We start from the raw sequence: 24847 nt of genomic DNA, 5'->3' as shown, positions 1-24847 counted from the left end.
ATACAATATGATACATATCGATATGTCTTTCTATTGGATTGCACTAAAATGTATTGGTTAGTACCATACAATATACTTGATACGAGGCAATATTTCTTAAATTCATTTGTCCGATACAATACTCCATATCCATACCTTAAACCTTGTCCCAGAGTTGCCCAATTTATTAGTCAACCCCTTATTGCGAACATCGTTAGTGTTAGTTAGTTCTTCTTTATTCATTTCCAATATTACTCCTACATCTTACGTTTAAAAACACTACTCATGAACCATATATCTCAAACTTTGGAGAATATACCATTGAGAGAGGGATGAAGTTACAAACAGTAAAGGAAAATGAAGAAATAAGTCGAACATGAAATTTATTGTTCAAGGTTAATCTTGTCTTTTTGAAAAGTTTAGCTTGTTTACATCCGCATTTAATTGTGATATTCTAACGACAAAGAGTGTTATTGATAAACTTTCATCCTATAAGGGTGTGATTGATAAATTGAATAATTTTGGGGGGTGATTAATTTTAAAAAGTCACTTAGAGGGTGGCATTTAAAATTGTCCTATATAATATAGATATCACAAGAAAGGGCCGTTTGAATTCATTTTTTAAAGTAAAAAAATCCTTTTTTAGAAAAATATTATCCTTTTGCATGGAGTCCATATACAGATCTCTTTCTTTAATGGTTTTATTTAATTTCCATTTTTGCATGGGATTAATTGAATTCCAAATTAAAGATATAAATCTACCTATTTGGTAACCTTTAATTAAATTTCAATTTTCGAATTGAATAATTAATTACTTGGGTTTTAACTTTTAAGATATATAAATATTTTTGGTTTTGTTTGGAATGAAATAAAATCAATATACATCCGTAATTCCAGAAAAATAATAACAAAATATCAAAAGAAATATTACGAAATAGAGGCAATAAATTCAAAGAGGCCATGGGTTTAGACCTTCAGTCATACCATACTTTCCCTTCCCCTGTCCTTGGGCTTGTGGGCCCCCATTCACTATGATTTGTTGACATGAAAATAGAAAAGAAAAAAAAAAAAGAGATAGAACGAAAAGACAACAAGATTTATTGTGGGTTTTTTTTATACGAAAAAAAGATATTAATATTACTTCAGGTAGCAATTACATAGGCTTTTAGTGTCTAACATTCTTACAACATTCTTATATTCTACGGAGGAATTAGAAGCAAAAAATATGAACTATTGTAGGAGTGTGGGATGGTTAAACTTGCTAAGGTTAATATTGTTTATATAAAAACTTAGGTGTAACAAAATCAGGACATAATCTATCAGCTATTTCTTGTGTTCTAATGTTGAGAGTAGATCAAGTGTTTGTTCCTCATTACACCAAATCTTAGAAATTTGGATAGTGAGGACTCTAGCTTGTTCTAATCCGTTTTGTAATCCCAACAAAAGCACATCCAAGATGTCCATTTTCCCTATTCCTCCTGTACTGATGTATTTTTGTTGTCCACCCCAAATCAGCCCTACACTCCATCCGGTGCTCTTTAAATCTGGGTTAAGTACCCCTACACACATAAGGATTTAATGTGGTTTATATACCAATAAGGTGTGTTACGTCAAAGCTTTTCACTATGTAGAAGAAATAAAGAAGGAGATCTCACATCCAATTGCTAAGAATGACGTTACAAGAACTCTCATCCAAAAACCCTAACTGAAAACCCTAAACCTCTCAATGATGTGGTAGGAGAACATAATATATACTCCAATTGGGTATGCAGGTCGATCCATTGGGCTAGATCGTACAAAAAACAAAAAAAACATTTACTTTGTAATTTTTTATATATAATTTAAATATAAGGTGAGATTTCAACTCTGGCTCCTCAAGGGAATTCAAGCTTGAGTCAAATCCTCTCTACTTAGCCTGCCAATACATCCATGCACCCACATTGTCTGGTCTGCCAGTGTTAGGGTAGGGTAGGTTGCATCCTACACTCATGTAAGTGGATGCATGGTTTGTATGGGTAAGCTGAGTGGGGAGGATCTAAATTCTTCAAACTCTTGGATCACATGCTATGATACATTTTTTTCTTTTGCCAACTGAGCAACCTCTCGAGGTATCGATTCTTGTATAAAGACATAGCTCACCTCCAAATCATTTTTCTTAGTTCAAATAGTTCGATAATCATAAATTATTCAAACAAAAAGATATCCATCAAACCATTGATTAAGTTTCTGAAGCAATAAGATTACATCCCTGGAAATGGAAGCCATAAAACTACATTGAATAGAGTCCTTTTCTAAAAGATATATAATTCTAAACCACCTTCATATTAGAACTTTAGAAGACCTCATTGCACTTCTTGCGTATTACACCTCGGTTTCCTGTTAGAACAGCAGAAGAGGAGAGTTTCACAAATGCAGTTGCGAAGGTCTGGAAGAAACCATCTTCATCCATGGCAAATCTAGCGACTACCGGAGCTGTTCGAGGGTCCATGGACATATCAGCATCAATCCGTAACACACCTTGGCCTGCCATTGCATCTCTGAAATATTGGTTATCAAAGACAAACACAGTAAGATCATTGCCTACAAAAGTAGAGTTTATGCTTAAGGGCCCCTCAAATGATCCATTTCTGCAAATTAATCTCAAGAGCTTTTCGAACCCAGGTGACATTTCTCCTGCATTTCTGCTTTCTTCATGGCTGTTCAACCTGTTAACAATGTTCAAACAATGACTAGTCCCCAGTGTATGTGCACCTGCAAGAACAGAAACCCAAGGTCATGGGCAAGGTTAGAGTAAACAACTATGAAAAATGTTAACTCAAGTGCTGCTCTGATTACCCAAAATGGCAACAGATTCTTCAAGGTTCATCCCTTTGATGGCAAAAAGATGAAGCATGGCATCAACTCCGGTGCTTGGTGGGGGAAGAGAGGCTTCAGCAAGTTTATAACTCATTGTAGTTGAGTCTCTTCTACCCAGAGGAACTCTTATTATTGGACCTCCAGAAACAGAAACAGCCTCTCTAGCTGCCAACACAAGAATGTCTGCACAAGAAACTTGCCCAGGACATTCTGCTTCAACAATTGATTTTACTGCTGCAATTGTCTCTGTTTTTCGAATTCCAAAATTCTTACTAGAAGCCATCTCTGGTAGCATTTCCCCATTACTTGATTCAAGAAGAATGGAAGCATCACAACCCTGAAGAGATTTTGGATTAATTAGAGAACATAATAACTTAGTTATATGCAGAGAGAAAAAGAGAGAGAGATACCTGGACTTGGCAGTCATGAAACATTAACCTCAATAAAGCAGCAGGTGAAGTTGGATCTTCAAGAAAGATTGGTGCAAGTGCTGTCTTCACAATGGTCTCAACTTGTGGACATGATTTTTCATAGAAATGATATGAGAGTTGATTTCCATCAACACCCAGAAGGCTAAACATGCAGAGAACAACCACAAATGAGTTTCTCATATCCAATCTCTCTGAAGTTTCTGTGTCTTCTTCCTCACTCCAAACTGCTGCTATATATCAAGCTAGGAAGTCCATTACACATTCAGCTTTCTGCGTCACCACACATCAGATGAAGTTAATTAGATTGTAAGTCTTGACTTATTTATTGTGAATCAGGAAGAGGCAAAAGCCATTATTTTCATTTTCTTCTAATGGAAATTCAATTCAATGAGCCACAGAGAGAGTAGCATTAGAAAAAGTCAAAGCATATGGGTGCATCAGTGCTACAAGCAACAGAGTCATTATAAGGTAGCTGAAGAAATGCCAACTGATTCACCAAAGAACCAAATCAAAATGAACCCTTCAGCTGAAATCACAGTAGGTCATCTATTTAGGGTAATAAACATTCAATGCTTCACCATCATGTATAGCTAAAACTGCAAGAAAAACAACTACAAAAACCAACCTGTTTATACAGTCTACAGAGCCTATTCTGTGTTTTTGAACCCTGTTACTGCCACAACACTGTCGGTTAAAGCTCTGTTCCCCTTAATGGTTTGATGTTTTTAATGGTCTCTCCCTTTACATTTTGCTTGGTTTCATATGGTGCTCTGATTTACATGTGACAAGAAGAAAACTTAGGGCCTGTTTGGTTACTTGAATTTAGAGATTTGAAATCTCTGGATTCATGAATCATAGAATTATACCCATTTGATTGTAAAAATCTCTAGATTCATGAAATCTAGAGATCACATTTTTACACTAAAAACGTGAATCTGTATATTTATGGGTAAGGGGTGAAATCCAGAGATTTCAAAAAAGCTATACATTTGCATATTCACTAAAATCACATCGATCAAATAGTTTTTTAGGATGAATCCACAGATTTCATTCTACAACCAAAAATCTAATTTTATAAATTATAACTCCATAGATTTGAAATCTCCAGACTCTTCCAGACTCATGTAACCAAACAAGCCCTTATATAGAAATGGTAAGTTAAGTAGGTCATAGGCTCAAATATCTATCCTTCCACACCTTTCTCTTCTTTAGGTGAAGACTGAAAAACACCAAAGACCAAACAATAGTCTATTTGTAAAATAACGATTTCGGTTTAACGTGGTTTGGGTTTGGATTAGTTAACGGTCTGGATTTGGGTTGGGACAGTTTTGAGATCATTAACATCTTGAATTTGGAGGGATTTTGCTTAAGTTTAGCGCAATTAAGTGATACAATATGGGCCGTCAGATCGAAATATCGGCCGAAATTTTTATTGCCAGCAAAATCCTACATAGGACCGCTGCCAATATACTCCACATCCACAGCGATCTATTAAAACCCTAGAAACAGCAAGTCAATTGTTCGACACAAGAACCAAAAGAACTTCTGTTTTTCTATCTTCGAAAACCAGTGTTTGTGCGATACGCTGTTACGCTCGTTCTGGTGTTTTCATTTGGCCTCTGTCCTTAAAAACACTTCTCGGTAGAGAGAACGGACGACGAAGAGTAAGGAACAGAAGGGGTTTCAATCGTCGACAGAATCTAGTTACGTCTGCAACAATGGAGCCTGGGGACGAAGGAATCGAGAGAGTGATTGATTCGAAGGATATGCAGCAACAGAGCAAAGCACTCGACAAACTCACTGACCGTGTTGAAGATCGTCAACTGGACTCCACTAGGGTTCAAGAGGTTTTATCTCCACCCTCGTTTCCCTTTCCCTGTTGTAAATTTTGCATCTTGAACGACTAGAAGAAATGCTAGACTCCTGCACTTAATCCACTTCAAATAACACAGAACTCGTATCCCTAATTCTAGCAGAACTCATAATGATTTTTTTCATAATTTTTGCCTAACTTTGATTCACTCACCAAGATAAATTAGTCGTAGGAGTAAGTGTAACGTAGTATAAAGTAGAAAATGGGGAAGGGTTTTTGCCAAAAGATAGGCTCAGTTTAAGATCAATACCCAGAGAAAACTTTAGATTAGGTAAAACACCCCAACAAACAATAAATCAGCACATGAGGAAACCAGAGGATATGAGAACCCATCATATTAGTTTAGGGATGGGTAACAAATCGTAAGTTCTTCTATCTTCGAAATGAGCATTCCCTTGCATCTTTTCTGCAGTTCCAAGGGTTTGGGGCTTTGAAACTACATCTTAATGTTGAATAAACCTTGAGATCAGAGAGCTTAGCTGTAGAACTGATGTTGAATAAACCTTCCTTGAGATCAGAGAGCTTTACTGTAGAACTGCAATGGAAAGTAACCAAAGTGAGCCACCCTGGCTTCCACCGAAAGGTGTTCACTGGATCGCTGATCCCACCATCATTGTTCAAACACAAGACAAATATTTGAAGGAGAAAAAGACTGTAAAAGGCTTCTCATGGTTATCAAAATCCATGTTCAATTCTTGTCCCATTTGTAACTTCAAATAGAAGATTAAAAAAATATTGACCCCTAAACTGAAAAGGAAAGGCCCAGTCCTTGTCCTATTAGGTAATCTAACTGGCTAGAAAGTCGTTCAGACTTAAAATTGAGTCCTGATTCAGCCCAGCTTATTACTTAAGAAAAAACTATTAAAATCACTTTAATTGAACCATTGGTTGAATTGGTTTTATCTAAGAATACAAAAATCAAAATAAATTATGGAACTAAAACATCTTTTCCAGTATGCAGCCCTCTTATCCATGCTTTGGTTCTATATAAGTGACCTATAACATTGAAAAGCCATGGGGGTCAGAGACCCAACATGTATACAACCCAACCACACTTATTCCTAGTCAATGAAGCCTACTTTGTTGATGAATCTGCATCAACATTGCTAAGGTAACACAGTATCTTCTTTTGTATGAAATGCTGATTTGTGACCAAATTTGAATAATTATTGAATGCTAAGTAAAGAAAACAAATCAGAATCTACTGCAATGAAACCAATATTAACATGAATCAGTGAATCCAACAAATAAATAATGAGTTGATAAAAGAAAGACATATTGAAGGCTGGTACATTATAGACGTCGAATATCTTGTTCTTGGTGCGAATGCTATAATCATAGTGTGACACCAAGTGGATTAGTAGTTGCAGCTCTAGAGGGTGATTGGCCAGGTTGGTTCCTAGATTATTAGAGTAGTGAAGGAAGGTGCTGGTGCAAGAGTTTGTAGGGCCTTCCATGGAGTCAGAAGGAACCATGATGAGGAGGGAGTGACGTTGAACTTATGGTTACAAAGGGGGTGCAGGATGCAGTAGAGGTAGGGGATGAACTTTGTGAGGAAGATGTTTTTAATTTCCTTTAGTGATACCTGATGAAATGAATTTTTATTTCAATTTCATGCTACTGAGTTATTTTGTGAGCCGCTTATAAGTTTTACATAATTTCCAATTTCTATACTCTTGTGAAGATTTTCATGAAAATTTGGTGTGATTCACACTTGATTATTTATGAGTTTGGATGAATCATTGGTGGTCCTCTAATTTTTAAAGAAGTTTAACCGCTACACTAATTGGAGATGCAATTCTCTTTTTATCATGATGAGCAGGCTATGGCATCAATTGCTGCATCTGCTGAAGCTGATTGGAATGCGATGAGAATGAGGTTTGTATTCATGAGTTCTACTAGAAAGATGCCTTCATCTTTATTTTGCATGAAATGAGTACTGTTAACTTTATTTCTGGTAACGTTTTATATGATACGAAGAGGCTACACAGAATTATAATTCTTAACATTTTATAGAGATGAATTTCATGATAAGCAGTTCTTAGATTTTTTGATTTGACCTGTGATAGTGCAAATATCCAACTCCGGGGATATATATGGGAGCACAAAGATGATACTTACTTAGGAGACAGGGATCCCTTTCGCAGAGATAGGGGTTAAGGTTTCATTGATTGAGAAGGAACTTTAGTCTGAGCATGTAGAGAAAGATGAAGAACCGAACAATTCCTAGCCATTAGGGTTGAAGAAACAACAAATAGAAGAGTTATATTGTAGTGTGGGAGGGTTTTGGCAGGGTTCTTATGTTTAGGATTCCAAATTCTATGAATACCTCTCTTGAAAACTCTTTCACTTAAACTCATCTCGCTCTTAACTTTCACTTCGAAAAACAAATGCAGCAATAAATTTTTGTTGCATCAAAAGTGCTTCTCAAAGTAGAAATTTTCATAAATTTCAATTTAGGTTGCAAAAATCATCAGAAACAAAGCAGAGTTGTCAAACAGTTTTGAGTCAACTCGGTTGTTTCTCGAAGCAAGAAACACCAGAAAATGTTCCTGGTGAGTTGTCAAACGGGTCCTAACTTGTTAGATAGGTTTAGACAAATGCCAGATCTCACAAGTAGCCAAATTCTGGCCTTACTTCATGGGGCAGCCCATACCTGGTCTTCATGGTGGGTGAGGTAGATCGAATAAATTGTAGAAGGTGTGCATGAATGTAGGATTAATTCCCTTGAAGAAAATCCTTTTCATTCTAGCATTTTGTAGGAAATACTCATTGCATTCCCTGTAGGAGTGCTTCGTTCAAGCTTTTCAAATAACATACTTATTATCTAACGATGGTAGGAGGGACATCAAAAGGATGAGTTAAATGAAAAAAATCCCTTCGCTTTTAAAAGAAGAGTAGTTGATGGCACTACTCAGATTCTTGTGATAAAATTCTGCAGAATTTCTTCTAATCTTGTAGTTCTGTTACAAATGTCAATTGACTACAAACATTCAATCAGAATGATTTGAAATTGATAGAACTTTTTTTTAGAGAAGGAAATGACAATCAAAACCTCTCATAGAGATGGATGATTCAGTTGTCTAATACTTGCTGAAAATGATTGTTAGTGCCACCTTTTCTCATTTTCATTGCCAGTTCAAAATGATTTTCAGGAGTGTGGTCAGATGAAAACCTTTTCCGCAGTTTTGGATATGTGTTGCTCAAAATACTGTTTATCCCTCTGAAATATGAATCTTTCAATTTTCTAAAATTACATTTAGTTTATCTGTCACTGGAAATACATGGTTTATTGTGTACTGTTTTCTAATGAGCATATTCACTCTTCATACAAATTACCGAAATATGCCTGACATGGGAGGTCATTAAAATACCTGAAATCCCCAGGAGGAGGGTTTTTAAGAGTCAAGAGGCCTAAAAGGGTGTAAGTATGTAACTATAATTTACATTTACTTATCGTCTAGGATGCGTGAGTATGTTCACCAATTCACCCATGGTGTCATCAGTGGAATTATCTTCTGACATTTTTCACTTTTTTATCTTTATTTGGGATGGGATATGGGTCTATCATTTTGGTAATGGTATGCTTGTACATTCTTCTGGGCATAATGGGAGACAATCTATTTATGTTGCCTTCCATAGCTTTGTTGTATAATTAACTATATTGTAAATTCTCTCTCTTTTGTCAATTGATATTTCTTTTTATCCCCCTTTTTCCTTCTTGCTTTTCTCCGTGGAGTGGTTACCAAACGATTAGATCTCTATGAGCATCCAATTTATTTCTTGCTTTCCCTTGCCACCCCATTTGTGATTTCATCATTACATCAATATATTTCAGAAAAGTCTTCCCGACCAAAAGACATCAAGACACTAATTTTCTTATCATGTTTCTGTTGTAATCCTCTTTTTGAATTCTCTTGTTAAAAAAATGGCCCTTTCATGTACAATAATGACATTGTACAATATAGTGGGTATAGTTTAGTGGTGAAAGTGTGATTCGTTCTATTACTGACATGTTTAAGGTTCGATAATGAGTGATGTTTCTACATTTCAATCCCATTTGTCGTTGACTTGTACCTACAGGTTTAACAACTTATCATTTGGGTGAATTTTGTGATTGACTGATTCTGCAGAAATTGGGACCCCTGACAGGCCCAGGGGTGGCGTTAGATTTTGCTTCTCGCTGATTTGCATTCCACTTTTTAAATATATTAACTTTGTGTACGAAGGAACTGGATAGATCAGCAATTGGGATGATGCATAATATATCCTCTAAAGCTTGAGTAGGAACTTGAATGCGTGCATCGGAGGCAATGCAGCTAAATTTTTTTCCATGTATTTTAATTAAGTTTTTTCTTTTATGGGAAAAATACAGAGAGAAGGAATTGGCTGCTGTTAAGATCAATGCGGCAGATGTGGACATTATTGCAAATGAGCTAGAGGTTAGATCCCTGTTCTGTTATTTTTAGTTGTGATTATCCCTATTGACTAGTGACCAGATGCTCATCTTTCTTCCTTTTTTTTCGAATAGTTGGACAAGAAAGTAGCTGAGCGTACATTACGAGAGCACAAAGGTGATGCTGTTGCTGCCATCCGTTACCTTCTTCGCTAAGTGGCCAGCAGATAGAGATACATGTGAAGTAATTTTTGATGTTTCACCAAGTAGATGTGGATTTTGGCTGATGGTATCGTTGAACAATACCTGCTTGATCCCTCAAAGTTTAGCGTTGCCACATTTGTTTTTTGCATTTGGCTTACAGAAGATGGATCTCGACGGAAGACTTGACATTGTTGGTTTTGATTTTTTCGCCGTTGCCCACTCTCTCTTTAGTTTTGATATGAATACTCTTCAACATCAACTGTGGCCCAAATGAGGGTAACAGAGGTTTTGTTCTGTCTCGAGGAAATTGGAGCTTTGAAAGCTTCAAATGTGATTGTGCGAGGATGAACAGTGGTACATTGGAATGTCTTTCATTGATTAGCTCTCGACAATCCAAGTTATTGTATGGCAAGACTTAGGAAAGTCATCTATTTGTCCTGACTCTTGTCAGTGTCAGGTCGGCTGTGAGGGGAAACTTGGGTGTACGATGTACCCCGGTGGAGGAAATCTAAATCCCTTATGTCCGTTATAATCTGAGAGTTCCGTGGTTTTAAGCCACTAGTTTGAAACCTGGGATGATATCTGTGATTTAGCATAATTGGCTATTTTTGTGCATCCACGAGGGGCTGATTTGTATCTAGTTTGGGTCCCAATCAGCCGGTAGAGCAAATGTTTTGTTATGTTTTTTATTTTTTGGTTCAAAATATTGGAAATTTTATTAACTAAAGCACTCCAAGCACTCCAAGCCTTGGAAGATAACAATGAAGAATCCACCATAAACAATGGGGATATACCCCCACCAAGATCTAACAAGAGAAATTGGAGTTTGAAAGTTTCTAATGTCCATTGTGTAAGGATGAACGGTGGTACACCGAAATGTCTTTCTATCATCGATTAGCTTTTGACAATCCAAGTTCTTGTATGGGAAGACTGTAGGAAAATCATCTTTTCAGGCTTTGCTTGTGCAAAAGTCTTCGACATTGAGGGCGTCCTTTGTGCAGAAGTCTTTGAGATTGAGGGCGTTCTGTATAATCCAAGAGTTTTTGGGTGGGTTTCAGCCACTGGTTTGAAACTTGGGATGATGTCTGGAATTCAACATAATTGCCTAACTATTCGTACATCCACTAGAGGCTGATTCTTACTTTATCGGATTAATATTCTTTCTTTTATTTTTTTATTTTTATCGTTTTTTTCTTGTATTCAACGAAAATCATTTCATAAAGAGAAAAGAAAAAAATAACATCATGATGAAAGGTTTGATCTAATCAATTGTTATTTTTGAATGTTTGAAAATAGATTTTTATTTTTATTTTTCCTTTTCTTTGTTTGCAATTCCAAACAGAACTTAGCAACTTAGGAAAATCATCAAGGTCCACCCAATGGTGCCAAAAGGAAAATTGGGACCTCTATGATGTTGGGAATGGTCTGGGACAACAGGAGGGTGAAAACGTGCATGGAAGACGGGCAGGTCTCAAGCCATTGAGCATCAACCATTACTTTATCTAGTTTGGATTTCATTCATTCTATTTAGTAGAAACTTTGAGGTGGACTAATTGGGCTGAAGAGAATAGCTAGGGGAGTGACTTCCAGTAGAGAATTGTCCCAAAGGACCCAGATTCGTCTCCCATCGGATTCTTGATAATTGTTGATGATATTTCAGCTTTGTTCAAAAGTTTTTGAATGCAAAATCGAAATTACATGGTTTAATTCTTGTTTCTATAAAGACAAGGCAGCTCCTGCTGGTACCCAAGTAGCTGGTCTGTGATTTGTTGCCGGTGTATAATTTATCCTTTCTCTTGCAAGGTTCTGCACTGTATCAGGTCTTAATTAACTTGCTGCTTATAACTCTGATTTCCTGGGTTGGGTTCTTTTCGACCATCTGTAAGGGGTTGGGATTCAAATAAGCTACCTTGAGATTTACTAATTTATTAATCATTTTATTATTAAATAAAAAGCACACACAACACATTATGCAAATTGAAGAAACAAATAAGCTAGCCTGACATTTAAGCAAATGCAAATGATTTCATCTCATTAAATGGAATTTGAATCTATATCTTAGGCATGTGAAATGTGGACCCATGAAGAGTTTTCTCCAATTCCAAGAAGGGTTGCACTCAAAGCGTGGGTGCTCTCACTGACATTCGGTCAAGTACCTTAGGGACGTGTTCCTAGTTACGACACAGGGTATTGTGTTGGCTGCAATCAATTTATGGTATGGTGGGAATGATGTCGTTGTTGAAGGTTTAGGGCATACGTTGGACGGAGTTGGTCTTTAATGGCAGTGTTACTCTCGTCGGTAGCCTTCAACTACAACTTTAATCTCACTAGTAGCCTTTGACGGTGGTGGGTGTTGCCTATTGATGCTTAACAACAAAGTTAAATTCTCCCGTATCCTTCAACGGAAGCGAATGTTGTTGGTTAATCTCGCCGAAGATGAAAGTGATGGTTGTGAAATGGTAGGTTGGTTTATCTCACCGGAGATGGAAGTGACGACGGTGGAACCATAGGTAATAAAGTAACGTTAGAGATTAAGCTCATTAAAAATATATGTTTTTTAAAAAGAGATAATATATATATTCTTTATGTCAGTATCACTTACCCGAATGTAGTAGAATAAGCCAAAGGAAAACAGCACGAACTTTCACAGGGTGAGTTGAGGTGTACGAACTGTACTTTTCCTTAAGGTATTTGAACGCCCTTTATGCTGCTGCTGGGGTTTGACCTTGACGTTCTTACCTCCAAGATACAACAACTCTTAGATCCGAAGGCAGCACTCCAACGGAGTCTACTTGCAAAGGAGATCCGAAGGTAATACACAGCACCGAATGAAGAAAACAAAAGAAGGAATTTTCTAACACTAGATTTTCGAAATTCTGTTTTTCACCAAAAACGGAATAGAATCTTGTTCAGAGCTTAACCTCTATTTACTGACTCGTATAGACACCTTCAGAGGGCTGCATATGTATGTAAGAGAGTTGTGACTGTATGATCAGTCACATCTCTACTGCAAAACCCAAAGCTAGGTTTTTTAGATCCATGACCCATGTCCCCAAGTCCTGGCTTGGTTAGACTAGGGTCTACGGACCACTACCGCAACCACGCTCGACTTGGTCTAGCTCGTTGCATGCGCGTGATCCACACATAGCTCTCTACTAGCATACACCCCACTTAGGAGCTATATACGATTATATAATCATATAATCATTAGCTCCATCCGATGTGGGACTAAACGCATATGGTAATCTAAATCACCTAATATACATCCAGAAGAGTCCTATAGAAACAAGAGTCCTAAAACAAAATTAGGGAGATAGAGTTTTAATGATTTTGAAACTTATCTAAATAGTATATTATATTATATTATATATTTTTTAAAACAAAATCCAACATCTTCTCTGGTCCAACGATACGGGAGACCGGGACTGTATCAATAATCATCTCAAACTCTTAACTCTACTCACAAACGATTCCATTCAAATTCAAATTGTAAGTTTTTTTTCTTCCTTTCTTGGTTAATCCTTGTACATACAATGTTTATCAATACAAATCGCAACCCAGGGATCTGTGCGAAGATCTAGTTCCTTACACAATTCTTTCTGTTTAGGAAGAATGAAAGAATCATCGAGAATCAGAGAAAAGCGGAAAAGCTTAGAAACTAGAGTAGCGAAACGAGCAAACGTGAGGAGGAAGAAAGAACAGTCAATCGTTATGATGGAAGAGATCGGGCCAGAAGAACTGCCAATTGATAGAAGAAATCCTTTCGAGACTAGCAGTGAAGTCCTTGATGCGATTCAGGTGTGTATCCAAACAATGGCAAAATTTATTTACCGATCCCGATTTCGTTGTTAAGCACATGAAGAAACACCCAAACCCAACTCACATCCTTGAGGCTCAAGGACTCGATTGCTTCTACTCCTCAGAGATTGAATCATACATTACCAAAACTACCCAGATGAAAGGAGAAGGAGAAGGAGAAGGAGAAGTCCATTCCGTTAAGGAATGGGGAGGATCGTTTCCATGTGATCTTAGGTTCCAAGCTTCATGTGATGGCTTGGTTTGCTTAAGCTTACATAATAGGTCAAGTAATAGAATTCATGAGACTCATAAATGGTTATACAATCCAGCTACCAGAGAAAAGCTTCTACTTCCACAAACGAGAAAAAAAGCTTCCACAATGAAACCCTCTTCAGTGTACGGGCTGGGCGTTAATCCCATAACCAAGGAATATAAAGTGGTGGAGATCACTTACATGTATTTTCAACGTACAGCATCCGTCATGATATATACAGTTGGTGATGGTTCTCACAGGTGGAAACACGTTTCTGATCCTTTTCCTTACATTCTTGGATATCCAGAGCATAACACATCTGTTTGTGTTGGTGGATCTGTTCATTGGCTGGCCGCACCAAGGAGAAAACGTCTTCTTACTTTCCCTGCCAGTGTTGCATCTAATGTAATAGTATATTTTGATTTACAGCTACAAGTGTTCCAAGAGATGCCATCACTGCCTTTCTATCAGTCAAATATGAGGCTTTGCCTTGGGCATCTAGGAGGGTGCCTGTCTGTATCTACTAGCTTCCCAATGAAGGATTCGATCGAACTATGGGTGATGAAAGAGTATGGAGTGACGGAATCCTGGACCAAGGTTTTTAGGATGAAATCTCCTTTGTTTAGAAATATCAACCTTGAGTTCGTATCTTCAAGAGGATTTTTGAAAGATGGCCAGAAAATTCTATTGATGACAAATAGGACAAAGCCATTTGTGTTCAACCCAGTGACAAAACAGATGACGAAAATAGAAACTAGATGCTACCCTAATCTTTCCAATTTCAATTTCTTTGCTAGTTTTGTAGAGACCTTGGTTTCTCTTAAGATTGGAAGCAGTGGAACTTTGCCTATGCCTGAAACAGAAGAAAGGGGGAGGTGATAATTAGAAACTGTTTTATTTTGTATGTTGAACTTTAGACTAATATATATATATATATATATATATATATATATATCTATATATACCATATGAAGCATGAGCCATACTCATGAACAAGTTGCATTGGAGTAAAAGAGCTGTTTTGTTTGAACTTTCTTTATCAAAATAATCCACAAAACAAACCTTTATAAATTCATGGGCACTTCCGGTAACACCTGGAGACTCAAACCTATATTCATGTACGGGTCCCCATATATATAGCTCTCATCTCTCCATGATATAGGCTCTATATGATCAATTATCATTGCAATTATGAGATATTATCCCCGTGTCCAATGTTTGGCAACTACTTTAATTTTGTTTTTATTTAAAAGCATGAGAACCCCATACTCCATAATGAACAAGTTGTTCATTATGGAGTATGAAATGTTCTAGCTGTCTTTGTTTGAACTTTCTTTAATCAGGAAATAAGGGTCCAATAGTCAAAACAAACCTTTATAATTCATTGGGCACTTCCGGTGTTCTCCTGGAGACGAGTCAAACCTTAAATTCATGAACGGAGTCCCCACTGCAGTTCTCGCTAGGCTCTTCATCTTCTCCATGATTTACATCAGGCTGTGGAACGTCAAGAGCCTTCATGACCCTTAGATTTTTTCTTTAGATTACGTTAGTTTGTATCTTTATTATTATATACATTAGCATACTAATAATAAACTTCAGAAGAAAAAAAATTAGAGAGATGGCAAAGACAAGATATATCGAATCACACGAACATATTTATTCAATACTCTTTGCTAAAACAAGACCTCAAGACCATGACCATGACTATTCAATCTTCTTGAAAACAAACTTAACCTATAAGCATTACAATGTAACCACGATAACAACCACAATTTCCCATACCCCACCAAAACAGGTGCATCAACCGATCCAGCTATCTTGATTCCACTTCTCTTCTGCACCTGCTGAAATTTCATTGTTAGTTTTTCTTTTTTTTTCTTTTTTCCCACAAAACCAGAGAATTAAGCACAAGCCCCCTACAGAGGCAAACAGCGAGAGAGAGAGAGAGTTGTATAATTTACCTTTCATGGAGACAGAGAGTGCTTCATTGGTGATTGCATACACAGCGAAAACGATTCCAGGGACGTACCCAAAAAGCGTCAGCAGGAGACAAATCCAGAACTCCACCTGCACTCATCCATCCCCATGCTGCGTTGCTAATTTATACATATACTTGAAAAAATGCAAGCGAGAAAAACGATAAAAAGAAAAAAAGAAGATCTGCAGATGTCAAAATTTGAAAAAACAAAAAACTAACCTTGCATCCGAACTTGAAAAAAACTCCAAGAGGAGGGAGGATAATAGCCAATAGGATATCTATGCAGTTTGCATTACCATCCGACATTTTTGGTTTTCCAGATTAATTTGTTCACGAATTTTCTTCTCTGGGTAAGAGTTCTTAGCCTATGAACACTCAAGCCTGTAAAATGAGTTCACGACGAGTGATGCAGAACTATATCATGCATTAACGACTCATTTATAGTATGATTTGTCACGCGGTGCAATTCCTTCGCGATTAAGGTTTTCTCTACTATAATTTAAATCTATGATATTGAATGAATAAACTAAAATAAAAGTATTTGGTATGATTTATTGCCTTATTTTATTTAAAATAATACAAAATTCATGATGAGGTGGAGAACAGCTTATGATTTACCGAGACAAAAAGTTTAATGTTTTTCATGCGAGAGATCGACTTTCATTAGCATGTATTCTAATAGTACAAAATAAAAGATAAAAACGTATTTTCCTGTAATTTTATAACAATTCTACAAATTTGATGTTCCTTCCTGGTTGAAGTTCTACATTGTGCTGATTTTCAGAGAGATTGAGTTTTTTTTTTTTTTTTTTTGGTAAATATAAAGATAGATAGAGTTATATCTCTTAAGTTTTTTCAAGTCACTAAAAGGTAAACTCTCTCATCTCTCTTACCAAAAAGGGGGGAAAATTGAGTCCGGATCCTCACCCCGTCGGCGGTGCTCCCGAGGCGGCTTCCCCAACCACACAAATACGTGGCCCACAGGTGAAAAACACTTTTTGAAAAAAAAATTTTCAAAATTTCAAATTTTCACCTTGGGCCCCACGTGTTTGTGTGGTTGGGAAGCCGTCGGGGAGCGGTCTGTGCTCCCCTGACGGGGTGAGGATCGGGACTCGGAAAAAATTGCCCATCTCTCTCCCCCCCTTCCCCAAAAAAGAAAAAAAGAAAAAAGAAATAGATAAGAAAGAGATTTGGAACTATCTAGAGATGTAGGGGTGTCAATTTGCAGCCCGATCGAACTATTAAAACTGAATCGCACCAGCCCGTTATAGCCTAAACCGGCCAATACTGAACCTTAATGGGTTGTATTTGGGCTAAGGGTAGTAGAGCCCACACCAACGTGAACCCAAACCGCAACACGTTATAAATTGTTTTACAACCTTTTTTTTTTATAGTTTTACATTAAATATTTTTTGAATCATCACATTACCGCTAAGTAGTTGATATAGACTATCGAAAAATTGAGCATGAATTCAAAGATCAAATAGTCTTCTACAATTTGTAAAGGACAATTAAAAGGATTAAGCATGAATACCCGATTGAATGTACCAAGTTTGTTTAAATTAAGTAATATTTATCCAATCCAGAGGTATTTCTTTGCATATCAAGTTAAATACTAACCCAAAAAAGAGACGGATTTCATAAAGGGGGAAAAAACCAACATTCTCAAAAAATATAAACTTGTTATAAAATAAAGAGAAAATATATTAGATACAAAGAAAAAAGACAAATGAGGTCAATCAACTAATTCATTCAGTTGAGTGCATTAATATTTATAGTGAGGGTTTGTTGGATAATTTGATTTTATAGATATTTTGATTGGGATAGTTGGTGGTATAGATGTTTAATATTGTGTAATGAGATGGTTGTGATTTTTTGTGGGTATTGAGATTTTTGGAAGTATATCTTTTGGGGTTGGACATCATTTTTATTTATAACTTTGGATGTATTGATAATGTACTGTTAAACTTACTAGACTGTGGATCTTAGTGGGGAGTATACATATCTAAATAATACGTATTGGTAGTGCCTATTAAAAACCTTACCGGAAACCGGGAACCTTGGTTAAGGGAGAGTGAGACGTATTTTACTCCCCGATGATAACATCATTGAGTATCTTTGAATACGTACATTCCATTATTATTACCAACTTCTCAACATTTGAAGTAGGCAATGCTCGATAAATAAACTGTCAAGTTATCACTTGAGCGAATTCAATGAACATATATTTCACCATTTCATTGAAGATCAAGAGTGAAGAAGAATTTCGGTAATATGCTTGTTCTATCTTCTTTGATGTATCATCCCTTCAATTGAGCTTTGATGCATCATAATCTTCATATAATATTGTTGAAATTCTTCTTCTAGTAGAGGGCATGCTTCATGAATGTGTTGTAGCATTGATCTTAACCAAATATAATAGCTAACATTCACTTGAAATAAATAGCATGTTTGAGATCTAGTTTTATGTAGATCGTTTTTGTTTTTTATATTGATATTTTTTATAATTTGTGTTTCTTTGGTTTCTTGTTAATACATTATAGAATGTAATCGATTGTGTATTATGGGATCATTTGCAATTGTACTGTTGGTCTTGGAGTTTCTGTTTTCTTGGGGTGTGAATCTTTCTTTATATTGGGATCTACAACCATTGGGGTACTTGGATGTATTTTATCTAGATAATCTCTTAAATATTCTCTATATGTTGTTGATAGCAATATTTCATTGTCTGTTAATTTATGACACATTGTCTTTTAAGATTTTCATTTTCATTTCAACTTTCTTAAAATAATCTCTTGTTTTGGAAACTCTTGAGTTTGTGATATTTAATCATCATCATATATACTTACTATTAGATATATCCTTTAATAGCACAATATTTGGATCATTTTTATGCTTTTATTTAGTAAATATCCACTAAGGAGATTACATATATGCCTTGATAATCTTTGAGCCTTATTGAACAAACTTCCTAGGAATTTTTATATGCTTGTATTTTGAATCCTTCGGTTTTCATATATATTTCACACTGGTGGCTGTGTTATATCCATTAGCGATGTAATTTTCATTACTCCATTATAGATATCTAAGGTGATTGATCACCACGAGACATGTTTCCATGTAATAATGGGCATCTGGATTCTTGTGCATAATTATGATTTATATATCACGATTTCATTCTTTTTTCATTTCATTTTTGAACTCAATTGTACCCACGGTTTATACCTTGGATGTTGGATTACATGTCAAAACTTTATTTTGAAGAAATTCAATTCGTTGTTGGTCTTTACATTTTGGCAATCATTTCTTGATTTATATTCATCAACAAATTTATGTTAAGATCTGTCTTGATTATTATTTCAACAATAATGTTGTCGACAACTTTATCTTTTGGTTCATCTTTTTGGATGACATAACTAATCGAGATCTCTTATTATTTTGGGTCTGAACCTCTTCGGGTTTTTATAGAAGTTATGTCTTCGGGATCTTCATAATCAATTGTCTATATTATGACCATCTTGATATTTGCTCCTTTTCTTTTCTAGGATTTTATCCTTGGAAGATTGATCTTAGTTTTACGTGGTTTAATTTCATTTGTCTTGATAGATTGTCCTGTTGGGACATAATTCTAATTGGAGCATTTGTGGAATATGAGATTTAGTAACTCTTAGGGTGTTACGGGTTGATTTATAATATTTATTGCATTATCCTTTGAACTTCAAGTTCAGGTGCTCGCAGGATCTAATGAGATAATGATAATGCATACAATCAATCTCTTTTTCCAATGTTTATTCTCTCCCCCTCATGTTGGACTAATTCATCAAAATAATACTCAGAAGTATTGCATTAAATAAATCTCATATCCTTAGCAATATATTGAATTATATAAGGAGATTTATATCCAACATATATTCCAACTTTATTTTGGGACTCATCTTTGTGTGTTGTGGTGGAGCAATTGGAGCGTAAGTCGTACATCATTTTAAGATGAGAACTATTTGGCTTGACTATAAGCCAATTGTAATAGGAGAATTTATGACAACCTTTTGGCTTGATGCGTACAAATGATGCTTTGTTCTCATAAACAATGGTTTAACATTAATTTTACAACCATTTTGGATATAAATGAGTAACGGTATTATGTGATCTGGTTGTTATACAATAATCATAAAGCCTAAGATTTAATTTACAGATTATCAAGACAACTGTCTTTTATCTTATAATTCATAAATTATACTCTTAATCTATTATTTGAGAAACAATCTCGAACACCATTGGAGTTCATAATGAACATACATGTGAACTTTATAGATGCATCTATTAAAATCATATATTATCTAATGGTCACATGATAGGTGAATGGATATTTTCACCCTCTATACGTTTAAACGTAGAATGTTAATCTAACTTTAGTGGTGAATATTTAATAATAATTTTTTCTTGAGAAAAGAATACAAGATTCACTTAATTGAAGAATCTTCTGGTTCTTAATGGATGACAATTGATTTTAATAATTTTTGATCATACTTGATGGGATGGTCAACGGTCATGAAATATTTATTGAATCAATGTTCATTTGATTTAAAGCATGTGTTTCAACCATGCGATATTCTCGTAGTCAATTGGGAGAATATCTAATACCTTTGTATAGATATTTACTTATACCATTATTTGTAGTCTAATCGATAATCATTTTGGAAATAGCTTTGAAACTTACTACAAAATAATGATTATTCATAGCAATTTTATCTCCGGATAATATAGATTAGCTCTTCGGAGCTTCAATAATGTTGTACTATCGATTTTATATGAACATTGACTTACATCATCAAATAAGAGAATATATATATTTTTCTTAATATAATATGCGTACGGATATAGAGAACATTACATTCTTCATCAAATGAACATAATATATTAAAGATATATAGAAGTCAATAATTATGAATACTAAATTTAAGATAAACTAACATATGAGATGAGATTTGAAGAAAATAATTACATAATAAATCTTAACTATTATCTTCAAAGAGTTTATAGATCTAGATATGTAGTATCTGTGAGGCCATAAATCATTCTTTTTATAGGTTGCTAAGTATCATGATTTTGGAAAATCTAATTTATCTCCACATTATTTTTATTTATTTAATTAAGGCTTGACAAAGCTTAATTAAATATTGTGAGTATGACGATACATGTCTAATGGCTTTCATACCACATTGGTAACAAATATTATCTTCACTCCTTGATTGTTATATTGAGATCCTTATTATTCTCTTATTTATTTATATAATGCGGTAATTATTCGTCATTTGCTCATCATCTTCTCGGTATGATCATAATTTTAATTTTGCTTCTTTGGGATATTATGAATTGTGATTCACTTGGGAATGGAGTAACTAATAGATGAGCTTCATGACTTTTCATTAATAGTCATTATTTTACTACACAAATAGGCATGATATCATTCGAGTATTTCTTAAACTCCTTTTACAATATTACTATTGTAACAACAATCTGAACTTGAAAATTTGTCGGTATTTTCATGAATAATATTTTCTCCTTATAATTTCAAAGAGATTAATTTCAAATACTCTAGTATTTATTTCGTTTCAAATCTTGCGTTTCAAATCTTGAACTTCATGTGCATCTCGATCTTTATTTCGTTTCAAATCTTGAACTTCATGTGATCTTTCGTATTTATTTGTTTAAATCTTGAACTTCATGTGCATCTCGGATTCATTTTTTTACGTTTCAATCTTTAACTTATGTGCATCTGTGAACTATATTCATTTACAATTTCAAATCTTGGAACTTCGATGCATTTAACAATCTTTGTGGTGAAAGTAGCAGCCACTATATACAATAAATAAACCACAATCATTAAAGCAACATAATATCTTATTATTTGATTGATTCTTATATTCAATAAACACATACCTTTTATCATGATGCACTTACACTTAAGATGGACAAGGTAAACTCCATTGTTTACAAACGTGTGAGGAGGTCATCATTCTTTTACTTTGGATAGACATAATGATACATATCTGTTGTCTTTCTTCTCAAAACGCAATACTTCGAGCTGATTCGTTCTTCGAAATCGTCTGATACGTGTTATAAAATAAAGAGAAAATATATTAGATACAAAGAAAAAAGACAAGATGAGGTCAATCAGAACTAATTCATTCAGTTGAGTGCATTACATATTTATAGTAGAAGGAGCATCTACTCTGATATGGAAATACAATATATGATTCTTACACACAATAAGATATTCTTGATATGGAAAGATAGATTGCCACCCAAGATAGAAGGTGCATAGAATGGAAGTATTGACTGCCAATATTGTGTAATGAGATGGTTGTGATCTTCACCAATATTGCATCCTGAGGTAATTGAGATCTTCAATTGGAAGTACAATCTCTTTGAGGTAATGGACATCCATAATAAATATTATTTTTAAAAAAACACACTTTCACGAGACACAACCATGGGGGGCGGGTGGGGTTTGGGGGGGGGTTTTGTTTGGGGGTTTGTTTTGGGGCTTTTTGGGGGGGCCGGAGAAATGAGCTTGCAATTTCTATGTTACTATTCACTATTTGAGTTCTTGATTTAGGTGGGTGAAATTTTCCATAATGTAGAATGACTTTTTATTTTTTAATGAGAATTTATCAATAACAATTTTGTTTTCCATAGAGTTTTGGCTCTTGTTGCAGGATGCTCAATTATTTATTTTTGTTCTTTTTTTTGCATATTATAAATTGTTAGCCCAAACTATTAGTCAGCTCGAACCCAAACCACACCAAATTGAAACCGGCCCGAAACCGTTATTCTGCTAATAGGTCATGTTTGGACGGGGTGTTTTTGAACCTGAAACCGTTAAGCCCAACCCAAAACCGCCACAAATTGCGCCGAGAGAGAGAGAGAGAGAGAGAGAGAGAGAGAGAGAGAGAGAGAGAGAGAGAGAGAGAGAGAGAGAGAGAGAGAGAGAGAGAGAGAGAGAGAGAGAGAGAGAGAGAGAGAGAGAGGTTAGATGTAGGAGCAGTAAAACCCAGCTTGGAAGAAAACCATACAGCTCTAGCAATAGGACAATCCAACAATATATGTTCAACATCCTCCCCTTCCTTTCCACATCTAAGGCATTGTATATCCACCTGAATATTGCGGTGCCCAAGGTTAGCAAAAGTGGCCAGCCCACCCGATAAGGCTCTCCAAAGAAAGTGTTGTAATTTATTTATTTATTTATTTATTTTTGGGGGAGGGGGGGGGGGGGGTTTAACCTCCCAGTAGCCTTCCATAGAGCCTTAGGTATATGGGACCATTGAAGTGCAACCCCAACTATTTGAATTCCCTGCCCATCTACTTGATTACATAGAAAGTGATAAGCTATTTTACCAGAATATATGCCATTCTTATCAAGTTCTACTAGTCAATGAGTTCAACAACCCAATTAAGTCACTTGATTACACCTATAACATTGATGAATTATCTTATAGCCTTCATTCTTCGGTATACATTGATCCTCCCATTTATAAACTTTATCCCCTTTGCCAATCTTCCAAATTAATCCACTTTTAAGCACCTTTCTTCCTTCTATAATGCCTTTCCAAGCCCAAGAAGAATTAGATCCAATAGAAACCTCATGAAAATTACAATGTGGAAAGTAAAGTTGTTTATAGAAACTAGCCCAATAAGAATTAGGATTAATTCCTCCAGAGTCTCCTATCCCATCCCAAACAAAAATTAAAAAGTGAAAAATGTCAGAAGATGATTCTACTGATGACACCATGGATGAATTTGTGAACATACTGAGGCATCCTAGATGATAAGTAAAGGCAAATTATAGTTGCATCCTTTTACAAAATCGTTTTAGTCATGCGCATGACAGTCAAGCGAAATTTTTCGAAATTTCGGTCGAGATTTCAATCCAACAGACCGAGATGTACCGCATTGGTCGCACTCAATAACCTATGCTTGCTTATTCCTAATCAAGGAGGCCTACTTTGTTGATGAATCTGCATCAACATTGCTAAGATAACATGGGTTTTTTGTTTTGTTTTCAGGTCTAGGTCTTGGAGGTAATTGGCCAGGTCAGATTACTAGAGTGAAGGAAGGCGCAGGTGCAAGAGTTTGTAGGCCTTTCATGGAGTCAGAAAGAAACCCAGTGAGAAGGGAGTGGGATTGAGCTCATGGTGAAAAAGGGGGTACAGGATGCAGTAGAAAGGAGGGGATGAACCTCGCGAAGAAGCTGTCTTTAATTTCTTTTAGTGAAACCTGTTGAAACAAGTTTTTATTTCAATTTCGTGGTACTGAATTATTTGTGAGCTGCTTATAAGCTTTACATACTTTCCAGAATTTCTCTACTCTTGTGGAGGTTGTCATGAAAATTTTGTGTGATTCAAAACGAGTTTGGACAAATTATGGGGTGGTCCTCTAATTGTTAAAGAAGTTTTAACCTTTTTATCATGATGTGCAGGCTATGGCATGAATTGCTGCATCTGCTGAAGCTGATCAGAATGCAATGAGAATGAGGTTTGTATTCATGTCCAACTAGAAAAGAAAGGTGCCTTCATGTTTATTTTATATGAAATGAGTACTGAAACTTTATTCCCACTAATGTTTTATATGATATGAAGAAAGTACACAAAATTATGATTCTTAACATTTGTATAGAGATGAATTTTGTGATAAGCAGTTCTTAGATTATATGTTTTGACCTGTAATAGTGCAAAATATCCAACTCCAGGGATATAAATAATGGTTCAATAATTCAAATTGCAGAAGCTATGCATGAATGTAGGATTAATTCCCTTGAATTCTCGTTCAAGCTTTTTCACAGAAAATAGTCATTGCATTCCCCGTAGGAAATGCTTCTTCTTTCAAGCTTTTCAAAATTAACATACTTATTATCTAAAGATGGTTGGAGGGACATCAGAAGAACTCCTCTAACAAAGAATTGAATGAATTAAATGAAAAGAATCCCTTTGCTTTTAAAAGAGTGTTTGATGGCACTACTCTAATTCTAATGAGAAAATTCTGCTGCAGAATTCCTTCTAATCTTATAGTTCTGTTACAA

General features: G+C 35.5%; 3 protein-coding genes across 3 annotated transcripts; 2 read left to right on the top strand and 1 right to left on the bottom strand.

Annotated features, from left to right (window-relative positions):
• Positions 1–2311: 2311 nt before the first annotated feature.
• On the bottom strand, positions 2312–3446 carry LOC149008526 (peroxidase 29-like). Its single transcript, XM_089167248.1, has 3 exons — positions 3246–3446; positions 2815–3172; positions 2312–2730 (listed from the first exon to the last, which is right to left on the bottom strand). The coding sequence occupies exons 1-3, from the start codon at positions 3444–3446 to the stop codon at positions 2312–2314; spliced, it is 978 nt and encodes a 325-aa protein (XP_089023374.1).
• A 1296-nt stretch (positions 3447–4742) lies between these two features.
• LOC149008525 (DNA-binding enhancer protein-like protein) lies at positions 4743–10452 on the top strand. Its single transcript, XM_089166433.1, has 4 exons — positions 4743–5113; positions 6962–7017; positions 9515–9581; positions 9671–10452. The coding sequence occupies exons 1-4, from the start codon at positions 4985–4987 to the stop codon at positions 9749–9751; spliced, it is 333 nt and encodes a 110-aa protein (XP_089022559.1). The 5' UTR covers positions 4743–4984; the 3' UTR covers positions 9752–10452.
• A 3143-nt stretch (positions 10453–13595) lies between these two features.
• LOC149008524 (F-box protein CPR1-like) lies at positions 13596–14669 on the top strand. Its single transcript, XM_089167246.1, has one exon. It carries the CDS (start codon positions 13596–13598, stop codon positions 14667–14669), a length of 1074 nt encoding a protein of 357 aa, XP_089023372.1.
• The last annotated feature ends 10178 nt before the right edge of the window (positions 14670–24847 follow it).

This window comes from Hakea prostrata, chromosome 8 (assembly GCF_041222555.1).
Source record: "Hakea prostrata isolate BN-2017 chromosome 8, UWA_Hpros_2, whole genome shotgun sequence".
Classification (NCBI taxonomy): domain Eukaryota; kingdom Viridiplantae; phylum Streptophyta; class Magnoliopsida; order Proteales; family Proteaceae; genus Hakea; species Hakea prostrata.
The sequence above is the reverse complement of the archived record's forward strand: the minus strand, read 5'-3'. Positions and strand labels throughout refer to the sequence as shown.